General features: G+C 44.7%; 1 protein-coding gene across 7 annotated transcripts in view; it reads left to right on the forward strand.

Moving 5' to 3' along the window:
* Window positions 1-26,292, forward strand: part of RGS6 (regulator of G protein signaling 6) — a 611,079-nt gene that overhangs the window by 529,336 nt on the left and 55,451 nt on the right. For all 7 annotated transcript variants that reach the window (XM_070797807.1, XM_070797809.1, XM_070797808.1 and 4 more), the window contains exons 13-14: window positions 12,403-12,513; window positions 24,893-25,018. In XM_070797807.1, coding sequence (XP_070653908.1) covers window positions 12,403-12,513; window positions 24,893-25,018 — 237 coding nt within the window. The remainder of the gene's footprint in view (window positions 1-12,402; window positions 12,514-24,892; window positions 25,019-26,292) is intronic.

Consider the following 26,292-nt stretch of genomic DNA (forward strand, 5'->3'; position numbering starts at 1 on the left):
ATGGCTGACGAGTGTGTATCAGGAGGCAGACCACAGTCATTTCTTACACTGATGGGTGGAAACACCACAGGCCTGTTTGAGTATAGCTAAGATAGCAGACCTCCCTTGAGTGATGCTAAAAATGTTCTGTTGCTAAAGCTTTTCAGGAGGGTGGCTGAGAGACCTTGTCAATCAAGGAAGAACCTTAAAAGCTACATAATGCACATTTACCTTCAGCCTCTTGATTAATTCAAATGGAATCGCTCCCTTTTCAGCTGTAAAACGCCCAGATTCACTTTATAGGGGGAAAGAATTATGTGTGCCCTTTGAGGTCCTGGCTGCGCAAACAGGGGGGACTGGACCATCAGGAGGCGTTCCGCCTCCACACACCATCAACCGCCCAACTGCATCGAATCAGCTGGAAAGAAAATATTTGGCACCTGCAGCCTGGCTTCCACAGGAGCCTTAGTGCTACAATCTGCACCAGGAGTCGGTTCCACTCTGTTAACTCATGGGAGACTTGATTTTGTCAATGAAACAGTCTGTTTTTGAATGTTTTTAAAGACGGGAGACCCCTGGAGAGTCTATATGGAATAAATCTGAGCAGGTAACCCCAAACTAGAGGTTTATTCATCCATATGCTACTGTTAAAGAGGCAACCAGTATCTGAAGACTCAAGGGCTTGAGCTGGGTCTTAGTATTTATTGGTCATCACAGTAAAGTGGGTCCTTTAAGCCCACCTGACACAGAGGACTGGCTGTGTGTTCAACCTGTAAGCCTTTTCTCTGCTGGCCCCTGGGTTCATCCACATCTCCTTTCTAGATAAATAACAGCAAAAAAATCAAGCCAAAGAAAACTCCATACACAAACGCCAAACTGGGATTCACACTTTGCCCTTAAGTGGCCAAGGACATCCTTGGATATGGGCTCATCTCTTTGATGGCATCTCGTATCTATCCCGGGACTTCTCAGTAGTGTCACAATTGACATTCTGGACCAAATACTTGTTGGTGGCAGGAGGCTGTCCTGTACATGACGTTTTGCAGCATCCTTGACCTCTACCCACGTATGTGTGCTGTGACTCAGTCATTTCCTACTCTTTGCAACCCCATGGACTGTCACCTGCCAGGCTTCTCTGTCCATGGGATTTCCCAGGCAAGAATACTGGAGTGGGTTGCCATTTCCTTCTCCAGGGGATCTTCCGGAGCCAGGGATCGAACCCACGTCTCCTGCACTGGCAGGCAGATTCTTTACCTCTGCACCACCTAGGAAGCCCTTGACATCCACCCGCTAGATGCCAAAACCCCACCTCACAGTTTATGACAACAAAAATGTTCTCACACACCATCAAATGTCCCAGGAGGGGGCAAAATCGACCCCACTGAGAATTCCTGATATTCCTATTTTCCCCTAATGCACATGCTTGAGAAGGTTGCCATGGCTGGAGCTCACCTCACATTAGACAAGTGTTCTAGGGGTCACAGTTTTAGCCTGGCAGGCTGGGGAGCCTCCTCACCCCACTATCATAATGTGGGGCTTTCGGAGTACCAGGCTCTGAGGTTGCTTTTCAAACCTCACTGTGGTTGTCTTCGTCCCAGCAGAGTGCTTGTGAGTGAAACAGCTGGGAGGACCTGGGCTCCCCTGGTGTCGTAGCCTATGAGGAACTGCAAGCTTCTTTGTCCGTGAATGGGGGACAGTAATGTCTGTCCTGGCTGTCCTAGGATCAGAGCTAGCCGTGGAAGGACACTCTAAAGTTTGCAGACCTGGGAGAGCATGTATGTGGGTGTGTCTTTCCCTTGGTCTGCTTGCTAGGGTCAGTGGTTTTGTGCCTGATCATCCAGGTCGGGGATGGGGTTAAGACTGGAGAGTCTTAAGCCATCGTGCTAGGAATTAGACTCAGTGATTCAGAGTAGACCAGGGAAACTGTGTTTTGAATACCCCATGGTGGACTGACCAGGTCTCTGAGGATTTGGGGAAGCTACTACCCACCACGCACAGAGACCTGAGAGCTCACATCAGAAGGGACACCCAGCCTGGTCTCATCTTTGGGGTGGAGGGAAAGATCCCAACCCCGTCAGCACAAGGGTGGCCAGCTGGGTGGGTGTGCATGGCAGGAAAGGAGACAGCCCTGGCGGGGGCGGGGAGCCTGAGCGGTGCATTGTTTGTTTACAGGCCTCACCTGGTACCATCTAATTATGCTTGAGAGCCTGCTCACACCCGAAGAGATTATTCATTCCGACCCTGCCCTCCTCACTCCCCAGCCTGAAGCTTTCACGAGTCTCCGCCCCACAGAGACTGCATTTTATTCCCAGCAGCAGTAACTGGCAACTTTTCAATGTGACACAAGGGTTTTTCATTAGAGCCACAGGAAACCCCCAGATAGAGAGGAGGAGGGAGAGGAGACGGGTGTTAGCAGGAGATAAAGCAGCCTGGAGCCTTGGTCTGTCAGTGGCTCAGTGGGGGGTGAGAATAGGGAGGTGGTGCTGGCAGCTGGCCTTGGGTGCAACTGCGCTGCTCGCCAGAGGTAGCAGCTGAGCTATCACAGGTGGGCAGACCTGGCTTCCCTGGACCCACTCCAGGCGATCGTGGTCATTAGCCAGAAGCCACAGGGCAAAGGACCGCAGCCCGCCGAGAACAGGCACGTGTGGTTTTCCCCTTAGTTCTCTGAGAACTGAAACTGGGGAGAGGGCAGGAGGGCTGGTGATCATAAAAGTCCAGTTCTGAAAAAGGCAGAAGTCAAGATTGAGTCAAAGGATGCAGCCGACGCAGCTGGGAAGAGAAAAAGGAACCTTTGCAAAGTAAATGAGCAGAACCACAGTGCAGGGGATGGATGTGGAGCCAGCCATCTAGGTTTGGATTCCGCCTCTGCCATTGTCCAACTGTGTGATCTTGGGCAGGTTGCTTCGCCTCTCTGTGCCTCGGTTCACCTCTTGAAAGGGGAGACAGCAGTGGTACGTAACTAACAGGGTTCATGAGTTAATCCTCTGCGAGAGCTTGATCTAGTCCTTGGCACTTACAACACTTGCAGCGAATATGAACAATTATTATTTTCCAGTGTGATGCTTTGGAAAGGAGCAGAATTCAAGTACATAAAATGGCATGAACCTGCTGTGTGGTGTCCAGAGGGACAGAGGACAGGCCAAGGAAAGAGGCTGGCCCTGCAGATGGCAGTTCTTCCCACCTCTTTCATTTCCACTCTCCAGCACATTGAGTCCTGCAGGCTGCCGAAGGCTGGCCCTGCAGCCTCCAGTCTGTGGGTCTCCCTGGGCTGTCTCCTCTGGTATCATGAACCTGAAACCTTTGAGGAAGGAGGTTGGCTCTTCTGTGCAGATTTTCTGGGTCATCTTGATTTCACCTCTTCTATCTCATTGTCCCCGTGAGTGGTCAAATGTCCTAAAATGCCTACATCATGGCCACCAAACTGCATTTCCTGGAAGCGGTACCAAAGCCCATCTGAAATGTCACCCAGTTTTGGCTTTAGAAAGTATGGTCCCTGCACACACAAATGAATTTTCCAGACAAATAATGCTTAACACCTTGAGCTTTTCATTTTAACTATTTTGAATGAGAATATTGCTTTAAAATGCCCTTGCCTTCTTAAAGAAAGAAAACTGCCTTTCAGTTAAGTTTTCTGGATAACTCAGGGTCAGTGTTCATATATTGTGCTTTAAAATTCTGTCAGTGATCAAGGTCTTACCAAAAGGTTTCCCTTTCCCCTAGTAAAGCAAAAGTGCGGGTCGTTCAGTCATGTCTGACTCTGTGACCCCACGAACTGTAGCCCGCCAGGCTCGTCTGTCCATGGAATTCTCCAGGCAAGAATACTGGAGTGGCTTGCCATTCCCTTCTCCAGGGGATCTTCCTGACGTGGGGATCCAACGTGGGTCTCCTGCATTGCAGGCAGATTCTTTACTGTCTGAGCCATCAGGACCCCAGACCAGTATGTTCTTTGAGTCTCTGTTTTTGCTTTTTAGTTGCTGCCTTGTTTTCTTATTTCTGTCAGCATGGCTTATCTCCAGTAGCCCTTCTTCCTCTCTAAACGATTCCCATTTCCAATATGTAGCAGGCCAGGTGTATCAGTTAGCTACTGCTGAGTAACAGACCACCTGAAAGCATAGTGTCTTCAAACAAGTGGCATTTGCTATTGCTCGCATGACTCCCTGCCAGTCTGTGTGCTCACATGTCTGTGTACATATGTCTATGTCTGCTGGACCACCCTCACGTCTGTGCGCCTCTGTGGATTCGGTTGGCTGCTCTACTGATCTTGCCTGGGATCTCTCACGTGTTTGGTTCAGCTGGTTTAGGATGACCTCGGCTGGGACCATTGGGCAGAGCTTTGCATGGTCTCCCATCCTCCAGCAGGCTGGTTTGACCTTGTTCGCCTGGAGACAGAAGGATTGCAAGCAAGAGAGCAGAAACGTGCAGAGTTCCTTGAGGCTTGAAACTGGCATTCTGACACTTCTGCTGCCTTTTATTAACAAAAGCAAGTCACAGGCCCAGATCAGATTCAAGGACTGGGGAAATACACTCCATTTTTAAAACAGATCTACCGCACCAGAAAATCAAATAATCAAGTTCTTCAGTCTCCATCCAAGAGCAAGAGGAAAAGAGTCTTCATGAGGTGTGCTCTTCTTAATAACAGGCACTGAGCCTTGGGGCATATGTTATTTCATTGTAGACTCTGCTCTGAGGCCCTTTTGGTCATTTATCTGTGTTTCCTCAAGAGGCGAAATTGCCAAATAGATGAGGTCTTGCTCTTCTTTGCAAGAGTGCTCAAGGGGATCCACTTTTTATTCAGCCCAGCTTTATAGCACTAGGCAAACCAACTTTGAGAATGCAAAAATCTATACATTTCAGTTCCAAATTGTTGGAAAGTCTCTATATTTTGCTATGTTTCTCCACCTTTAGTGGCACTGAGCTCTGGCCAGTCACTGCCCGGATCATGCAAAGCTGTCCCACATGGAGAAATAGTGTTGTGTGATTTTTTATCTGCTCCTGCACTTAGCTTATCCTTACCTGATCCTTGGGAGCCATGTGTGCATCACAGCCAACTGCTGAGTTGATTTTTTACCATCACCTTGCCTGCCCATGTCCGAGATCACTGCTGCCCCCTGAAATTATAGCAGGCTCCTCCTCTGCTTCCTGACCCCTCTATGATCATGAAGTGTAATTCATGAAATGAGATAATGAGCAAGGGACTGCAGATCCTAAGGGTCTATTAAAAACCTGCTGAGGTGATAGAAGTCTGTGAACTTACTGTCTAATGACAGTTTCAGGGAGGAAAAAATGGGGACCGAAGAGGTCATTACAACAGTGCTTTTATGTGATTCCAGATGCCTCAGAGTCCTTGCTTCTCGTTCCCAGCTCATGTTAGGTGATAGGAAAGAAAACACCAGAGGTAACACTGTAGACAGGGTGCCTGTATCCAGACCAAGACCTAGAAAGGCCGTGATAGCTGGCCTGGCGTATGCTCTTCTGTCTAAGGGGCCACATTCACCTCCATGGCCCTTCCCTCAACCTGAGTTTCTCTGTTGCATATCTTTTCTCTGGATGGCCCATAATTAAGGAATTCTTTCTTTATATTGTCTTTCCTCCCCTTTTTCTCCCACGTGAAGAAAGAGAGATGAATGAATTAATAAGAAGCAACCTTTTTTCTTCTGTGTCTGCTGTGCTGCTCTGCTTTTCATTCCCTTCCCATTCAGATCCTCTTCCTGCCCGGTCCCCCCTTGTGCATCATCATTTTGAAAGTACACGTACCAAAGGGGATGCAAACTCACTCTCCTGTTCACCCTTCTCACATTCTGTCTCCGGCTTTCCTTCCCGCAAGAGGCCCTGATCTCCTAGGGAATGCAGCAGCACATTTGCGTTGTATTTCTAAAGTCAGAATGATGGTCACTCTCCCAGAATGCTTTGTATTCCATGCCCTTGCTCCCCTTGAGTAATCACTTCCCACAGCTGCAAGCCAGCCCTCACTGCCCATTTTCCTTGGAGCCTGACAGCATCTCTCCTTCTTCCCCTTCATATACTATGTACCTCTTATATGTATATGTATATGTACATATACTATGTACTATGTATATACTTCATTCTTGGGATGCTGTGTAGGGAAAAAATACAGTCTTCCTTTCCCTGTGTTTTCCCTTTACTCTCACGCCACCATGGGCTTCCCTGGTGGCTCAGACGTTAAAGAGTCCGCCCGCAGTGCAGGAGACCTGAGTTCATTCCCTTGGTCGGGAAGATCCCCTGGAGAAGGGAAAGGGTACCCACTCCAGTATTCTGGCCTGGAGAATTCCATGGACTGTAGAGTCCAAGGGGTCACGAAGAGTCGGACACAACTGAGCAACTTTCACTCACCCTGCTTCAGATGCCAGTCATAACGAGTCCGTAGGTTCCCCACAACTTTTGTCTGACTTGGCTATAAACAGAAGTTCCCACGACCCCTTCCTTGGGTTTGGTTAATTTGTTCAGTGTCTCACAGAACTCTGGGAAACACTTTCACTTACCAGTTTATTAAAGGATACAGATGAACAGCCAGACAAAGAGGTACATAGGGCCAGGTCGGGGAGGGTCCCGAACCCAGGAGCTCCTGTCCCTGAGGGGCTGGAGTGCGTCACCCTGTCTGTCTGGATGTGTCCACCTCAGGAAGCATGAAATTGGCCCATGTGGCAAAGGGATGCCTGCCCTGGGAGCTATCACAGCACCAACTTACCTCTTGATCCCGCTATCACAGTGCTCACTTAGAGCCCCTATGCCTGTCCATTCTCACCTGAGACGCTGGACGGCTTGTATGGATGAAGCCTCGCCCACAGCAAATGTACCACCAGCAAGAGATTTACAGGACCGTGGGCGTGAACTGCCCGTCTTGGTTGCAAGCATCTATCTTATAGTTGTGAGGTAACTGGAGGACTCTTGAAATGCTTTCCTGTTCTCTTATCAAAAGGTCCTGAGGGCTCATCAAAGCCATTAGGTAATATATGGTGAACTTGCCTTATAGCACACCAGGCTCCTCTCTCCACCGAATTCGCCAGGCGAGAATACTGGAGTGGGTTGCCATTCCCTTCTCCAGGGGATCTTCCTGACCCAGGGATCAAACCTGGGTCTCCCCCATCACAGGCAGATTCTTTACCTTCTGTGCTACCAGGACAAAGACCAGTTTAGTGGCTCACCGAAGAACCAGAAACCAAAGCTTTTCAATTTGGTCCACCCCCGTGGGGTTACAGTCCGTGCATGAGACAATGTGTTTAAAACTCAAAGTATCACAGGCTCCTTCATCTTCCTTTGATGAATAAAACATCCTGAGCCTCTCAGAAAATTGAAGAACGGGATGTGGTGCTTCCCAAACTTGCATATCGTTCACCTGGTGATCTTATTACCAATGCAGATTCTGACTCAGTAGGTCTGGGTGGGACCTGAGCTTCTGCATTTCTTACAAGCTCCCAGTGATACCTGTCCCGCGCTTCATGGACCACGTTTTTGAGTAGCAATGAGATGGAGCTGCCAACGAATTTCTTCACATTCTCAGAAGCAAGCTACTTGGCCACGCCTGCTCTTTGCAATTCAGTAGCAGGAATTGTGACTCTGAATCTGCCATTACAGGGGAAGCTGGTGACACTCAAGATGGCAATGCTTACGGGAAAGTTTTATTGTGGATCGATAACCATAAAAAGATTTATACCTGCTGGTCCAATAATTCCACTTATGGATATTAATTCTAAATAAATAACCTAAAAGGCAGAAAAACTTATGTGAACGATGCTGTTTTACTGTAGCCAGAACTATGTATACTAAAAGAAAGAAAAAGTCTATGTCTAATATAAAGGAAATGATTACATAAATTATAATAAATTCATTTAAGATACTAATAATATTGTGGACAAATATTTGTCTTCTCTCTCTCCCCAAAAGTAACATGTCAGTAAAGGAATATAAATAGTATAAACTCACAAGCTCAACAAATGAATGAATGAATAATTTCCACACATTTTTCCAAGATCACAAGTGTATGGAATTAAGGAGCATGACCACAGGCTTCTGTCTCTGTAATGTTGTGCTTCTTTATATTGGGTGGTGAGTTCAAGGGTGATACTCTTATAATTTTTATGAGAAATGTTTCAAAATTTAATAAAAAATAAATTGAATGGGGACAGAATGAAGAACATCATGACCTCTTTGTTAGGGGTGGGAGAATTATAACAAAACCAGTTTGCCCAGCAAAATCTGGCTTTGGTTCTTGAAGGCACCCAGGACCACGGGAGGCAAGAAGGAGGCATGGGCGTAACCCCAGAGGAATAGGTAGTCAGTCTCTGGAGCTTCTGCATCTGTGATTCCAAGCCCACAAAGAGACCCTCTCTCCCCATTAATGACAAACGCAGGAGGTGGGCACTTAATTCTCTGGAGAAATTGAATCCCATTAGCTCAGAACTCAGACACATCACATCACAAAGGGCAAGCTGAAAGCAAGAGAATTACTGAGTGAGTTGCATACAAGCTCTGGGACCCCTGACTCCTCCCATGCCTTGGTCTCAGGAGCCAGATGTAGATGCCCATAGGCAAGAGACTGCTAACTATAACACGCAGGCCAAATCCATTCCACTCCACTCCCTGTGTTTGCAAATAAAGTTTTATTGGAACACAGTCACACACATTTATTCATGAATTATCTGTGGCTGCTTTTGTGCCATAATAGAAGAGCCAAGTAGTTGCAACAGACACCATCTGGTCTGCCAAGCCTAAAATATTAACTATTTCAGTCTTGCAGAACAAGTTTGTCTACCACTACTTTGGCTTTCTCTGGTGGCTCAGAGGTAAAGAATCTGCCTGCCAGTGTAAGAGACTCAGGTTTGATCCCTGGGTTGCAAAGATGCCTTGGAATAGGAAATGGCAACCTGCTCTAATACTCTTGCCTGGAAAATTCCATGGACAGAGGAGCTTAGCGGGCTACAGTCTAGGGGGATGCAAAGAGTCAGACACGACTGAGCACACAATATCCCCAGAAACCTAAGAAGATATTTCATTCATAAAATGAGAACTAGATACCAAGATAAACAAGAGTGAACTCTGGAAATGTAAGAAAGTGATAGTCCATAATGGAAAAAATAAAGAAAATTTCAGAAGAACCAATAGACAAGAAGACGAGAAAAAAAAATAGAGAAAATATAGAAATATTGGATTATCAATTCCAACATTTAATTTAAAATAATTATAAAAAGAGAAGACCAAGGAGATGAAGGTTATGAAATTACCAAAGAAATACCATGAGATTTCTGGGAAATATATATATGTGTGTGTGTGTGTGTCTATATATATATATATATTTTTTTTTTTAACCTATTGATTGCCCATTGTGCACAGTGAATAAAAACTACCAGCAAGGGTCATGGGGAAATTTGAAAGCACTATAGCAATAAAGGGAGAAGGCAATGGCAACCCACTCCAATGGTCTTACCTGGAGAATCCCAGGGACAGAAGATCCTGGTGGGCTGCCATCTATGGGGTCACACAGAGTCAGACACGACTAAAGCAACTTAGCAGCAGCAGCAGCGTAGCAATAAAGAGACGACGCTAAGCTTCCAGAGAGAAAAGAAACCAAACAAAAGAACAAAAATTAAAATGGATTCAGACTTCTCAATAGTATCATAACAAACTGAATATCAAAAGAAATGGAGCGATGCCTTCAAAATTCTGAAAGAAAAATGATTTTTAACTCAGGGTTCTATATCCAGCACTGTGAGTGAAGTATGAAGTAAAAGCAATTTTAGGCCTGCAAAGACTCAAAATATTTAGCTCTTGTGTATCCTTTCTTAGGAAACTGCTAAAGGATGTGCCTCAGCACAGCCAGGGAGTAAAACCAGTAGGCAGGCGTGGAATCCAGGACACCAGGGCTCCCACAGAAGTGAAGGAAGGCCTGAGATGACGGTTTTGCATCAAGCCTATAGAACAAATGGTTCAGAATAGAGCAAGAGGACTCAAGACTTTGGGGAGAGGGCCTCCAGGAGACAGAGAGACAGAACTGATTGATTATCTGATGTGCTGTGGGGAAGTATTGCTAGGTGTTTTTACACATTTGTTAGAACACTTAAAAAATGTAATACACTCCTGAGCCCAGTGGCAAACAATTATTATACAGTTTAATAACATGAACACTGACTGCTGATATAACAAAGTGTTACATTTGGAGGAAATGGTGGAGGGAGTTGGGGACTGGTAAGTAGAAAGTTAATCTTTGTTTAAAATTGATAATCAAAAGCAGGTATGAAAATGTATAATTTAGGAATATCCGTGGCCACAGGACTGGAAAAGGTCAGTTTTCATTCCAATCCCAAAGAAAGGCAATGCCAAAGAATGCTCAAACTACCGCACAATTGCACTCATCTCACACGCTAGTAAAGTAATACTCAAAATTCTCCAAGCCAGGCTTCAGCAATACGTGAACCGTGAACTTGCAGATGTTCAAGCTGGTTTTAGAAAAGGCAGAGGAACCAGAGATCAAATTGCCAACATCCGCTGGATCATCGAAAAAGCAAGAGAGTTCCAGAAAAACATCTATTTCTGCTTTATTGACTATGCCAAAGCCTTTGACTGTGTGGATCACAATAAACTGTGGAAAATTCTGAAAGAGATGGGAATACCAGACCACCTGATCTGCCTCTTGAGAAATTTGTATGCAGGTCAGGAAGCAACAGTTAGAACTGGACATGGAACAACAGACTGGTTTCAAATAGGAAAAGGAGTTCGTCAAGGCTGTATATTGTCACCCTGTTTATTTAACTTATATGCAGAGTACATCATGAGAAACGCTGGACTGGAAGAAACACAAGCTGGAATCAAGATTGCCAGGAGAAATATCAATAACCTCAGATATGCAGATGACACCACCCTTATGGCAGAAAGTGAAGAGCAACTAAAGAGCCTCTTGATGAAAGTGAAAGTGGAGAGTGAAAAAGTTGGCTTAAAGCTCAACATTCAGAAAACTAAGATCATGACATCCGGTCCCAACACTTCATGGGAAATAGATGGGGAAACAGTGGAAACAGTGTCAGACTTTATTTTTCTGGGCTCCAAAATCACTACAGATGGTGACTACAGCCATGAAATTAAAAGACGCTTACTCCTTGGAAGGAAAGTTATGACCAACTAGATAGCATATTCAAAAGCAGAGACATTACTTTGCCAACAAAGGTCCATCTAGTCAAGGCTATGGTTTTTCCTGTGGTCATGTATGGATGTGAGAGTTGGACTGTGAAGAAGGCTGAGTGCCGAAGAATTGATGCTTTTGAACTGTGGTGTTGGAGAAGACTCTTGAGAGTCCCTTGGACTGCAAGGAGATCCAACCAGTCCACTCTGAAGGAGATAAGCCCTGGGATTTCTTTGGAAGGAATGATGCTAAAGCTGAAACTCCAGTACTTTGGCCACCTCATGCGAAGAGTTGACTCATTGGAAAAGACTGATGCTGGGAGGGATTGGGGGCAAGAGGAGAAGGGGATAACAGAGGATGAGATGGCTGGATGGCATCACTGACTCGATGGACGTGAGTCTCAGTGAACTCCGAGAGTTGGTGATGGACAGGGAGGCCTGGCGTGCTGCAATTCATGGGGTCACAAAGAGTCGGACACGACTGAGTGACTGATCTGATCTGATCTGATCTGAGGCCGTCTATGGGGTCGCACAGAGTCAGATATGACTGAAGCAACTTAGCAGCAGCAGTAGCAGCAGCAGGTAAATGCTAAAAATAAATAAATAAAGACAGAAAGTAGGTGCCTCTGTGAGAAGGGATAGGAGAAAAAACATTGCTGTTGGTTGCTTTTTGTACAGGAAAGAGTTTAGCACCATTTTATCATTTTAACTATACAAACTTTAAAAAAATGAAATTCTATTTTAAAAGATTATGATTTTTTAAATTATAACTGTAAAAACTGAGTTACTTTTTGGGAAAATCCTTTATATAGGTTAACTCCTTTTGGTCTGCCAGGACTTTAAAGGCTTTATAGTAAAGAAATCCATCCAGCTGGGAAGGAATACTGGGCTGGCAGCCTTGAAAAAGTGTAGCGTCCGCTGTGTGCCCCAGATGCCCTGAGATCTGCAGTCCCCATGGGAGGGTGATACACAGGCAGGTTTGGACCAGTGTATCAGTAAAGCTAGCATAACCAGGGAGGGATGCACCAAGATTCAGGGAAAGAGTTAGGTGGGGAAAAGATACAAAATTTATGTGTATACTATAACTGCAATAATGCAGAAACAATATGTCCATCATGGGGAGAGAGCAAGGACAAATGAAAACAGTTTGAGTTGTCAGAAGTGGGAGCGGGGGTCATATTTTTTTTCCTTTAACTTGGAATTATATGAAGATTGATATGATGTTTATGTTAAACAGAATACCTGTTGTTATGGGAAATTGGTGGTATTCTTTGCTCTGCTTTCCTTCTACAGCTTAATTGCTTACACGGAACAGTACATGGAATATGACCCTTTGATCACACCAGCTGAGCCGTCCAATCCCTGGATCAGTGATGATATCGCTTTATGGGACATAGAGATGAGGTAAAAAAAACAAAAATGTTTTAATGTTTGGAAGTGGGGGGAGGAGCACAGTGCATGAGAATAGGAGATTATTATTGTACCCCATCTTAATTTGACTCTTTTTATCAACAGAACAGAAACTCCTCCTGTAACCACCCAAATGATTTCCTTGCTCATGGTTTCTACCTCTTTATAGTATTGTATGTGGATCCTTTATGGCTTCCCTCTGACCTCTCTCTGATCCTATGGATGTTATGATAACTGGGACAGTCCGTCATAGTTGCTAGTTCTGACTTCTGGAGGGCAAGAATCTGTGGATCATTTGCTTTTCATACATTAGCAACAACAACAATAATAGCTAGCATTTACTCTGTACTTCGGAGAAGGCAGTGGCACCCCACTCCAGTACTTTTGCCTGGAAAATCCCATGGACGGAGGAGCCTGGTGGGCTGCAGTCCATGGAGCCGCTAGAGTCGGACACGACTGAGCGACTTCACTTTCACTTTTCGCTTTCATGCATTGGAGAAGGAAATGGCAACCCACTCCAGGGTTCTTGCCTGGAGAATCCCAGGGACGGGGAAGCCTGGTGGGCTGCCGTCTATGGGGTCTCACAGAGTCTGACACGACTGAAGCGACTTAGCAGCAGCAGCAGCACTCTGTACTTGGCCTCTAGTAAGTATCTTCCAATGAGTCACCACAACAGGTAGACATTATTCTCAGAATTGAACAGATGGAAAATGGGAGTTAATGGACTTGCTCGAGGTCACACAGCAAGAAGGTGGTAGGATTAGGATTAGAACCCAGGCAGAGGGCCCCAGAGCTGTGGTCTTCATCCCTCTGCTCTTCTGGAGTAGCAGGCACAATGGTTCCATTCAGAAGTTCCTTCTGGATGAGAGAAAAGTGAAAGTGTTAGTTGCTCAGTCTGACTCTTTGTGACCCCGTGGACTGTAGCCCTCCAGGCTCCTCTGTCCGTGGAATCCTCCAGGCAAGAATACTGGAGTGGGTTGCCATTTCCTTCTCCAGGGGATCTTCCCAACTGCAGGGATCGACCCTAGGCTCCTGCATTGCAGGAGGATTCTTTACTGTCTGAGCCACCAGGGAAGCCCATACAGATGAGAGAAGCTAGTGTGTTTACTTAATAGCTAAGCAACTAAAGCCCGGGGGGTCTTAGACCACATTGGAGATTACAGAAGGAACCCAGTATGTTGTGCCTTTGCACCCTCTGCCCTTGGCTAGACAATTCTTTATTTTGTTCTTCATTTCTTTGTATCTCTCTCATTCACTTTCACCCTTGTCTTTTTTTCTGACTTCTTTTCTTAAGATGGAAACCTTGTAAGAAGGAATAGAAGTCACAGATGCTCATTATAAAAGGTTCAAACTGTCTTTGTGTATGCATGCATGCTCAGTTGCTTCAGCCCCATGGAGTGCACTCTTTGCAGCCCCGTGGAGTGTAGCCCACCAGGCTCCTCTGTCCATGGGATTCTCCCAGGCAAAAATGCTGGAGTGGGTTGCCATGCCCTCCTCCAGGGGACCTTCCCAACCCAGGGATTGAACCTGCATCTCATGTCTCCTACATTAGCAGGTGGGTTTTTACCACTAAGGACCATCTGGGAAGCCCTTCAAACTGTTAAATGTATATGAGAAAGAAAACTCTCTCTCGCTCCATCCCAATCTCACTTTCCAGAAAGAGCCTTTGTTGATAGTTTAATGCCATGGTTCCCAAACTGCACCCAAGCACTCCGGGCTGCTGCAGGGAACTCACAGGATTCCCGGGAGACATTCTAAATCATTAAGGAAAACACTGATGTTCAACCTATGTCAGATACTGTATAAATGACTAACTTAAGGTGTTCCCTGTTTTCAACGTTAGATCACATTATATTCCTTTCAGTGATGCCATATCTTTGCAAATCCAGGTGTTCGGGGCAGTTGCTATGATAAAAAGGAATTACTGGGCAAAAATCAACACAGAATAGGAAATGAAGGTGGCGGGGTTGAGAAGATGTGCAGCGCTCCACAGCACGTGTGTGCTCATTTAGGAGCAAAGTAAACATACTATATTTTCTTCCAATTTATATATATTTCAAATAACTCTGAAACAACTTAAAAACAACCCAAGCATTATCAATCTTTTTCATCTTTGCAAATCTGACAGATTAAAATAAACATCTCATTTTGCTTATATTTTTTTGTTAAAGTACTTGAGGATCTATTCTTATGATTACTAGATACTCATTTTTCTTTGGTGGCTTGCCTGTTTTTTTTGTGTTCTTTGCCTTTTTTCTAGTGATGTGTTTTGCCTTGGACATGGGGATAGAAAGCAGTCACATTTACTCAGATCACATAGTTAACATTTTTCTCAGCTGTTTGTTTTCTGAATCTAATTTTTCTCCTTGTTTCTTTTTCTCTTCCTTGAGTTTTACTTTATTAGTCGAGTTTTGTGTTAGCTAGTCGTGTGTGTGTGTGTGTGTGTGTGTGTCCGACTCTTTGTGACCCTATGAACTGTAGTCTGCCAGGCCCCTCTGTCCATGGAATTTCCCATGCAGGAATACTGGAGTGGGTTGCCATTTCCTCCTCCAGTGGGTCTTCCTGACCCAGGGACTGAACCCATGTCCCTTATGTCTCCTGCATTGGTCAGACGGGTTCTTTACCGCTAGTGCTGCCTGGGAAGCCCCATGTAAGAAAGACAACTTCTTTTTAATTATTTCTGACATGCCCTTGGTAGTCCCTTTGATCTGATCCAAGAATTTACATCTTTCTTTAACTTGCTTCTCTTCTCTCTCTCTCCCTCTCCTTTATTGCTACTCTTTTCTCTCCATTCTACCCTCTCTTTTCAGGAAATCCTTTGGTAGGAACTCTGGTCATCTGCGGTGTAGTAGCACCATCTCTTATCTTTTCTCTATTAAAAATTCCATCTCTTAGTCTTTTTCTTCTATATTCAAGAATAGAATCTCTTGAGTTACTCTTCAGAGTCACCAGTCTCAGTGGTACCCATTCTGTGACTTTATACTTTAACGAGTTTTTTTTTTTTTCCTACTGAGTGCTGGGAAGGGTAGTTGACACTTGTGCTTTTAATTTCCAAGAATTTATAATATTCTTGGACTGCTTTGTCTTCACAGCCTGCTCTGTTCTAGTGATGTATATCCTCTTGAATTGCCCTGGATGGAATTCAGACTTTTTTCATATCTCCCCTCTATTTCTGCCACTTAGTTTATTTCACAGGGCATCATTGATCAGAGAATCATTGCTTCTGTTCATTGTGTCATTACTCCGATCACTGTTCAGAGCAGATCAGTCCTTTCAGACAATTTGGGTACTACTGGTTTTCATAAGTGAAGGTCTTGGCTTTCAACTTTCACTATATGTTAGAACCACCCGGAGAGCTTATTTGAAAAAGTACCAGTGCCTAGTCCCCTCTCTGGGTCAGTTAAGTGCGCCATTTCTGGCAGTGGTGGATTGCGTGTTTGTTTAATCTTATGCTAATTACAGGCCTTACCTGGAAGCCCAGCCTTTCCTCGGCCTAACGTTCCGGCAGCCAGGCGCGCCACTCTGTTTCGGGCCTGATGCGTTTAAGTCATTCAGTCTCCTCTCCACGGCGCACCCCAAGAAGGACACTCTTCTCCCATCTGTTGAGGGATCTTAGGGGGGCACAGAGAGATCTGCAGAAACCAGTGAGCAGCAGGAGGAAACCTCAGCATCTTTGGAAGTCTCCCTGCCTTGCTGAGATGTTTTCTCATCCATATTAGCTCTACCAGCCCCAGGTTACACAGGCACCACCCTCTGGCTTTACTTCCCATGTGAGAAGCTGGCCAGAAAATGTCCCCCTTTTACTTAGAGACCCTCTTGGCCCAGGGAACCCGTGTCTCATATTTCTGAGTTCCTCCCCTATGCACCCCCATTCACTACCTGCCAACTGCCCCTACTTCCAGTCTTGCTGCTCAGGGCTTGGGATTTTCCCAGGCTTCTGCTGATAACACTCAGTCACCTTATTCCCAGATGGCCCCACTGGAAGCCTAGGTGGCCCATGCTCAGCTTTGTCACCAGTTCACCTGCTTCGTAAGTTCCCAAAGTTCCTCAACGTTTGTCCTCTGCTGGTAGGAAATGTATTTGCCTCTTACACTCTATGTTTTATTTTGGCTTTGATAATTCACTGAACTCCAGATTCTTATCTGTTCCCTCCTCCTGGACCACTCTCACAGACCCTCACATGGCTGGCTTCCCTTTTCATTCAAGCCTCACTCAGCATTGGTGTCTTTTTCTCAGAAAGGTCTTCGGTGACCACTCACTCTGTAGAGGCCACCCAACATCCATCCAGTCTTTCTAGATCACATCCTCCCCCTGGATCTCTTTCTAAATAAGACTTACAGTTATTTTAGCACCTAGACCTGTGTCTGGCATGTAGTAGGTACTCAGAAAGTATAGGTTGGATGGAGGGTGAATGGAGAAGTGACCATTTTGTTGGTAATGCTGTTGGCATTTGGGAAAGGAAGAGAGGTTAAGCGTGTGAATTTAATTCACCTTGATAACATTGGCATTTCCTCCTTCTTTCTTGTAAGTCAGCAAAAAAAAAAGGCAAAAAGCATGATAGTTTGGGAAGATGGTGGCCACCTGGCCTGTTGGTTTATTCAAACATATTAGCACTTTGTCCCCAAGGGACTCACTGCCCCCACAGCTAGGTTCTGGCTCTGTTTTTACAGCTCAGGCTTCTACTGTCATCATAACATCTGACCTAACACCTACAGTGTTCTGTTCATCTTCAAGCTAGTTACACAGATACAAGGGAGAATGACGAGAATGTGAGGCCCTCTTTCTTCTCCCAGCAGGACATTCCCACCCAGTCAGACAGCTGGCAGTGATTGGGAACCTGCCTCTGGTGATACAGAGTCAGGGATCAGCACCAACATGCTTGTTCAATCTAGAGACCAAACAGCCTTTGTGCATGAAGCAAGGGCTGAATGTGACCAGCAAAATAATCAGAGGTCATCTTTTTCTCAGTTTCAGTTTAATTTAGTGTAACTAATAAAGAGTATTGAGACCTACTACGTGCTATCTTCTAAGTAAGAAAGTTTCTCAAGATACCCACGTAGCAAAGTGAATAACATGCTGTCTTACCTCCCGGCTCCAGGATTCCTCCTTTTTGGCAAAGGACATTAATATCACTTGGGGCACAGAGTCAGGCCCTAAGAGCAGGAGTGTTGGCAAAGATTCAACAACAAGTGGAGAGGTTGTGCCCCATAAGAAAATGAGATGAATGTACTTTTTGTCCCCAAGAGGGGAGACCTCAGGGCTGTGAAAAGTGAGGGTGGAAAGAAGAGCAGAGAGACAAGAGAGAGCAAGCCTCCATTCAGAGCCATGAAAACCCCTAGTGCTGAGGTGTCCGAGGACTTTTCAAAGTGGAAATACTGAATATGTGATTTCTAAACTGCCGGGGGTTGGATGGTGCAATGTGTACCCCCTTCTCAAGACCCTCCAATTTCAGTAAAGGCTTCTACCCTCTCAGACACTTTATATGAAGTTGGTTTTTGGTGAAGATGGGTGAAGTTGTATGGAAGAGTCGAGGCAGCATGGGAGACAGTAGGGGTCACTTGGGACTTCATGTTCATCTGAGGTGAGCTGTGATTTCTCCTGGGCGTGAGTAAATGGGTACAGACTCTTTCCAATGCCCAGGGCAGAGGTCATCACAGATAACGTCTGGATTCTACAGAGTTGAACATACTGTCTCAGCCATGTAGGGTTTATAGACAAACCAGTCAAAGACAACAACAGGGATTAATAGAATAATTGGCAGGATGAAGCAGGATGTAGCATAAACAGTATGAAATTGTGCTTTAATCCTCTCTCCTTCTCAGACAAACTATTAGATCTAGAAATCCAAGGATGAGAAAAGGAATGTTCAGGGGGCAATACAAGACTGCCTCTTTAAAGGATATACCTGAAGTTTATTCGGTGAAAATTCTGAGAAGTCAAATTTAGATAAAGAAGATAGTGATTGCCAGGGCTCATCACTGAGAAAGAATCAGCCCCAAATTGCCAGATCTCAGTTGGAGAGAGCTCTGTCATCTGAGGGCTTCCCTGGTAGCTCAGTTGGTAAAGAATCTGCCTGCAATGCAGGAGACCCTGGTTCAATTCCTGGGTCAGGAAGATCTGCTGGAGAAGAGATAGGCTACCCACTCCAGTATTCTTGGGCTTCCCTTGTGGCTCAGCTGGTAAAGAATCCACCTGCAGTGTGGGAGACCTGGGTTTGATCCCTGGGTTGGGAAGATCCCCTGGAGAAGGGAATGGCTACCCACTCCAGTATTCTGGCCTGGAGAATTCCATGGACTATATAGTCCATGGAGTCACAAAGACTGAAGTCTCACTCACGTGACTGAGTGACTTTCACTTCACTTCACTCCACTCCACTGTCATTTGAATACCACCAGGAAAGTGTCCCTGGGAAGATGCCATCAGCGAGATAGTGGCTCTAACAAGAACCTGGCATTGCCTGCAGGATTGGGGTTCATGATTTGCCCTCACCACATGGTATTGGTTTGACCTTCTCTCTTTGCTGGGCAACAGGCACATGAGCAAAGAGCTACAAGGAACCGGCTCATCCTACTTGGTCAAAGGCATCCACTCCCAACTAGCCCAATGTGCTGAGGGGCAGAGACGATCACTGAGCTACTCAGCAAGTTTGATAGAACTGTAATCCATGGTATTAGTCGATCTCTCTCCCTGTGGTAGTCAGTCTCCATATATAGCCCCATCAGGGCTTTCCTCTTTGTATGCAGGGACTGCTTCTTCTATGGAAAGGGGACACCTCCCTCACTTTTCATCCAGGCTGGCCTTGATGTCTTATTTAACCGACAGAGTATGGCAGGAGTAATATTCTGGGAACAGATCATAAAACAGCTCTTGGTCATTTGAAACATTTGCTCCTAAGACATTCTTTCTTAAAAACCTATTGGTTATGAGAAACCCAAGTGATCAGGGAGATCGTGGAGGTTGAGAGCATTGGCTGAGCTTCTGGCCAAAAACCAGCATCATCTGCCATATGATGAGCCATCTTGGATGTCCAACCCAGTCCACCCTTCAGATGACACCACCCCCAGCTACTATCCATCTACAACTCTTGAGAGACCCGAAGTGAGAACCTCCCAGCTGGGCCCAGTCAACTCATGGGATGCTGAGAGAGAAGAATAAATTGTTGTTTCAAGCCATTGAGTTTGAAGATGGTTTGTTCCAGAGTAACAAAAAACAGGACCACTCCTTGTTGAAGTATTAGGACCCTCAGGTTTTCTTGGAGCATTAAGTAATATTGTGATTGTTTCTTCAATAACCTTCATCTTGAGATGGACTCATTGGTTATTCACTCTTTAAGGAACAATCCCTTGTTTCATAATTTTTCCAGTAACTCGAAACCTTTTGAAGATAGCTTGATGTTTTTATAGATAGATGTTTATTCTGAATCTGGCTTTATTGTTCTCAATTTGGGAGAACAGCTGGAATGAAAGACAGACTCCCTGGGAGAGCCACCTGTCTTGGCTGTGTTAATTTGGGCTGCTCAGTGGGAGGCTGGAATTTGGTGAGAAGCAATGGGCATGGAAGAGAAATTAGAGTTGGAAAAAGGCATCTAGCTAGCAAATAGAAATATAAGGACACATCTATGTCAATATAAAGACACATCATCTACATTACTTACTGTACACATTTTCTTACTGATTTCCCTTTAGTGTTAAACACGTGCTGTGTGAAAAGCACTATGATAAATACAGAGATGTGGTCTCTGCCCTCAGAGAGCTCACAAGATAGCTGCAAAGACAGTGACATAAACCCTTTAAAAGTTAAGTGATGGTACAAAACCATAATTAGAGATATGTCATGAGAAAGCCTTTCTATACAATGAATGAAAATAGAGGGGTTCTGAGTTCCATGGATTATCTGAGTGAGACCAAGGGAAAGTTATGGTACTAGTCACCTGGGGATGGATGTCCAGAGATAACTTTTCAGAATCATTTTATAACCACAGAGACCATTCCATGGTAGCAACATGTTCACATCTGATCTTGAACCTTCAAAGGGATGGTTCTTCAAATAACCAAGAGGTACAAGAAAGACATGTATAGGAAAGTTATATCCAAGAAGCTTTTAATAGAATAGATCCCAATGACCAGATTATTAGAAGAAAAAGAGCAGATATAGGGTGCCCAGACACAGAAATAGGATTGTGAATAATGAGTGATTGAAGGAACCCAGATGTACTAGGTTGAATAGTGTCACCTAAAAATTCAAGTCCTTCCCAGAATCTCAGAATGTGACTTTATTTGGAAACAGGACCATTAAAGATGCAATTAGTTAAGATGAGGTCACCCTGGGGTAGAGTAAGCTCTTACTCCAATATGTTGCTCTTGTTGTTTAGTTGCTAAGAGTTGTGTCCAACTCTTTTTCAACCCCATGGACTGTAGATCGCCAGGATCCTCTGTCCATGGAATTCCCCAAGCAAGAATATTGGAGTGAGTTGCCATTTTCTTCTACAGGGGATCTTCCCGACCCAGGGATTGAGCCTGCGTTGACTGCATTGGCAGGCGGATTCTTTACCACTGAGCCACCAATTGGAGGGAAGTCCAATCCAATATGACTGATGTCTTTATAAGGAGAGAAAACAGAAACACTGGCACATACAGAGTAAATGCCATGTGAAAAACCAGATACAGAGGCAGAATACCATGTGATACAGATACAGATACAGAATACCATTCTAACAGAGGCAGAATACCATGTGATGACAGAGGCAGAGATTGGAGTAATGCATGAGCAGGCCATGGATGCCAAGGATTTCTGGCAGCATCAGAAGCTAAGAAGAAGGCATGGAACAGGTTTTCCTCTAGAGCCTTCAGAGAGAGTGTGGCCCAGTTAACACCTTGATTTCAGATTTCTAGCCTCTAGAACTGTGAGAGAATCAATTTCTATTTTAAGCCGTCCAGTTGCTTGTATGTTAGCCAACTAGGAAACCGCCACACCAGGGTAGCCTGTCTCTCCAAAACTTCTTGTTTCTGCTGAAGGCTGAGCTTGCAGCTCCCTGTATATCCAGACATCTGTCCTAGGCCATCTAGAGACACCCCTGGCTCTCTGGCTTACCCCCAAAATGGCCCTTATCCTCCACCACTCTTCCCCCTGCCACCACCAAGGAACCTGGTGGGATGAATACGGCTCACTGCTTGCAAACCAGAAAGTAGTGATGCTGGTGGTGGACGTGTGTCCATAACACAGTCACGACAAAGACTGAGCACCTTTCCACACCTGGCTCTCTGGGCACAGCCACTGATTGGGGTATAGCTGTCATCAGCACCATCCCCGAAGAGCCCTGCAACCTTGGTGGCCATCCCAGGTCACAGCACGATCCTGGCAAAAGCAGATGCGTTCCTGCAGCTCGGTGGGGCTTCCATTTGTTGCTTGCCTCAATAGTAACAGCGCTTTTTGTCCTCTGGAAAGCTGTTGAGTTTGATTCTGTGGCTTGAGTTTGAGAGACTCTAGGATCTGTCTTCTTGGCTCATTACAGAAAGCCCAGCCTTGAACACTGGGGGAAAAAAAATCTATCTTGGAATTCCTCATTGTTGGTGGCTCAAATGGTAAAGAATCTGCCTGCAATGTGGGAGACCTGGGCTTGATCCCTGGATTGGGAAGATCCCCTAGAGGAGGGCATGGCAACCCACTCCAGTATTCTTGCCTGGGAAATTCCATGGAAGACATCATAAAAAAAGTTTGTGTCTATTTTTAAAAAGAAGGGAAATATGTGGATGTGATCGCTGTGTGTGAGCTGTAGGGCTCACAGCTTAGTGCTTGCAGATAAAATGCACCTTCCTTACATCATTTGCGGAGGCTACAGTGTAGTGGTTCTGAACCCTGTGGGCAAGAGCCTTTTAATGTGGCTAGCATTCATTCCACACCAACACACTTTCTGTTTCCACCTTCCGTCCTTGGCAATAGAGCTGCATGGGGAGCATATGTTTGGACTTGGTGAGTGAAGAGACGACTACTGTTGAGCTCCTGCAAAAACCCTGAAAATGAATGGAATATTTTCTCCACCAGTTTTTGAAGTTTTCTTGTATCAAGCCAGATGACAATGAAACTGTTCTGTGTTGTGCTTAGTCACTCAGTTGTGCCCGATTCTTTGCAACCCCATGGACTATAACCTGCCCGGTTCCTCTGTCCATGGGGATTCTCCAGGCAAGAATACTGGAGTGGGATGTCATGCCCTCGATGACAATGAAGCTACATACTTCGTTATTTGGCTCTCCAGAGATATACCTTCACCACCCTAGAATTTAATATCATGCTTTTGACTTTTGTTGAAAGCATTTAATTCACAGACACATGCTGTTATCTCCCACTCAAGTGGTGGACCAGCAGTGGGATCTTAGCCCCACCTCAGACACACAGAATTGGAATTCCCAGCTTAACAAGATCCCTGAGTGACTTAAGTGCACATTAAACTCTGAGAAGTTTGCATGTTATGAAAAAACTCAAATGAACTTTTTGGCAATCCAATAGCTGTATGTAAAAGTTTCCTGCACTTTTTTTTTTTTTTTTTAAATAAAGGTATCAGAAATATCATTCATTGTGTTTCAATGCTCCTTATGTAAAGACTTGTGAGACACTTCCTCTTATAATTCAGTACTAGAGCAAAAGTTGTCTTTACTGACAAACTTACATATTACCTCTTTCAAACATTGAAAGTAGTTCAATCCATTCAAATCTCTTTTTATCTTGGCTCCAAGGAAGCTCTAAAAAATTTTTTTGTTCACTGGCAGTAGTTCCCCCAGCCTAGGTTTTCTGGTATAATAACCATCCCCTACTAAGACTTATCATCACTCGTTTTTATTACTATTCTTTCCTATATTGGGGTGTCCCTGGTGGCTCACTGGTAAAGAATCCACCTGCCAATACAGGAGACATGGGTTCGATCTCTGGGTTGGGAAGATCCCCTGAAGGAGGAAATGGCAACCCACTCCAGTATCCTTGCCTGAGAAATCCCATGGACAGTGGAACCTAGTGAGCTACAGTCCATGGGGTCGCAAAAGAGTTGGACGTGACGTAGCAGCTAAACGACAACAACCAAGATTCACCATTACTTGTTCCTATTATCATACTTGCCTATGTTTAAGGGTTTGGGGATTTTGTTATTGTTTTGATTTTGTAATTGTGTGTTCTTGTAAACCTCTGATTCTTTTTGGACCTAAGTTAAACATCAATAAATCAATGGATATAAAAAAAGGGGGGGGAAATAAATATTGGTAGACCAATGTGTCTCAGAGTTTAATGTGCACTTAAATCACCCAGGGATCTTGCTGAGCTGTGGATTTCGATTCCACGGGTCTGAGATGGGTCCTGAAGTTCCACTGCTGGTCCACAGACTACCACTTGAGTGAGAGATAGCAGTATATAGCTCATGAACTAGAAATCTGTTGCTGCTTAAAGAAGTCAGAGGAGTAAATGCAGCAAAGGAACTGTAAATGGAAAGAAGCGGAAGGAAATATTTTCATCTTCCAACACCAAATGAATAAGACCAACTAACTCTCTGTCCCCCCTCCCTGCACTTTGGTTTGGAGAGAGTCCCATGGACGTGAGGCAGCATGGCAAAGCTGAGGGCTGTGTTCTGGAACCACACAGTCTGGACTTGAGCCTCAACTCCATCCCTTCCTAGTGTGTCTTTGTGTAAATTGTCACCAGGCCTCAGTTTCCCTATCTGCAGAATGGGGACGGTGTTAGTACATTTTTCAGAGTAGTTTCAAGGACTCAGTGAGTTAACAGGTGTGAAGGCTGGGAACGATGCCTGGACCATTGTAGACACTGTGCAGGTGGTGGTTAAATCAATGAATGGATGCAACATTCTGCTTCTAAGCACCTGTATGGGGTTTATCCTGGATGAGTTGATGTATTTCTGATCAGTTGAACATCACTTGGTTCTAAACTGGACTCTGTTTTTCCCCTGGGAATTGAGGAAGGGGCAGGAGGTGGGGGCAGCATCTTTGATGAAAGATCAGATTCACAAAGCATCCTCAGTTTTTAAGTGAAAAAAATAAAAGTATGGAGTCAAGAGTTGGACCTATGACTGACAGGAGTGGCCCAGGGAAGCCAAATCAGCAGAGTTGTTGTATGTCCTGTAAGCAGCACTTGGCGAGCATCCCCTCGACGTGGCCCCTTTCAAACACCTCTTTAAAGAGACTTTTACCCTTGGCTAGTGTTGGTGTAAAAAAGACTACATTAAGCATTTGTACAGGTTTGATGGAATCTGTCACTTAAATGAGACATTTCCCTTTGGCCTGTGACAGCTAAATAAATTTGAGTTGTTAAAGAAACTGTGCTACAGGTTTCTGCCTGGTATTAATCACCTTTTAAACCTTTGTTCCCTCTCCCAAAGCAAAGAGCCCAGCCAGCAGCGAGTGAAGAGATGGGGCTTCTCTTTCGATGAGATCTTGAAGGACCAGGTGGGGCGGGACCAGTTTCTACGATTCCTGGAGTCAGAATTCAGTTCAGAAAACCTCAGGTACACCTCTCCAAGGTTTGAGTTGTGCGCAGAGTATCTGAAGAAATTTACATCATCAGTTTCCCTCGCCACCTCCCTTTCTCAGTCAAATGCTATGGCTCAAATTCAAATTCCAATTAATGTGGCCAAGGTTGGAGAACAAACTTTATGTTCAAGCTTTATTATCACTGGATGAGCACCCACCAACACCACAGTGTTTGGTTCTTTAAATCCAGATGACATGTGTTCAAGCTATTGGAAACATGTCTTCAATAATAAGTCAATGGTCGAATGGATTTAATGACACCATCCTTACACTAAAACCATAAAACCATGGAGCTCCATGGCAGAAAGGGAGCTCAGAGACCTTTCCCTTTAAAACTTTCCAATCTCTGGGGTCCTGAATACTTGACAGGCTAACGAGAAAAAAGAGGGGTCAGTGGGTTCACTTCAGAATTTCAAGAAGTCACAGTTAATACTGTTCAAGAACTGGAGATGTAACTCTAAAAGCTAATCAAAATATACTTTTCTTTTTGGGGGGAATTCTAGCAACTCCATGTAGTGGTTGCTTTGGTCACTTGATGCCAGTGAAAACATTGATTGTTCTATTGGTCTGTGAGTAATCAAGATGGGGAAAATGTACTAATGTGTTGATAGTTACTGTCTAGTAGAAAAAAAAAAAAACTTTTAAAACATGGGATTCATTGTAAGAGAAAAGAAAGGGAGCTTGTAAAAAGGGGTAGGGATGGTGGTCATGCAAAACTGAGTAACCCGGGATTTATTCAGGCTTTCATTGTATTAGATGTAGAAACAGAGACATACAGAAAATGTGGCTTATCTAAGACCCTGACTCATCTTGGCCAAGTGTTGTCTTCTCAGTGGGTAAGATGGAAATCTCAGTGTTTTCTGGGCACCAGGATCTCTTTTACATACAAGGTTAATTCCCGTCTTCCAATGGCATTTTTCCAAAGAGTGACTTTATTAATTTTTTTTTTACTTTAAAAAGACCATATGCTGTGAACAAAAGACTGTGTGCTATAGTGTTAATGCGCAAAATCCATGTTATATATTCGGAGTTGGAGACCATATCAGTTCTGTACATCAATCAAATGATATTTATCACACACCTATGCTGTCTCCAGCCCCCAAGAATCTGCTGAGGGGGTGTAAGAAAGACAAGATGCATGATCTTTGCCTGCAGCAACCTTGTCGGTCCTTGAAGAAAACACACAAGAAATCCTTAAATCATTAAATGAATAAAAATGAGTGTAAACTCTGAGAACCATTTTGGTAAT

This window comes from Bos indicus, chromosome 10 (assembly GCF_029378745.1).
Source record: "Bos indicus isolate NIAB-ARS_2022 breed Sahiwal x Tharparkar chromosome 10, NIAB-ARS_B.indTharparkar_mat_pri_1.0, whole genome shotgun sequence".
Lineage (NCBI taxonomy): Eukaryota > Metazoa > Chordata > Mammalia > Artiodactyla > Bovidae > Bos > Bos indicus.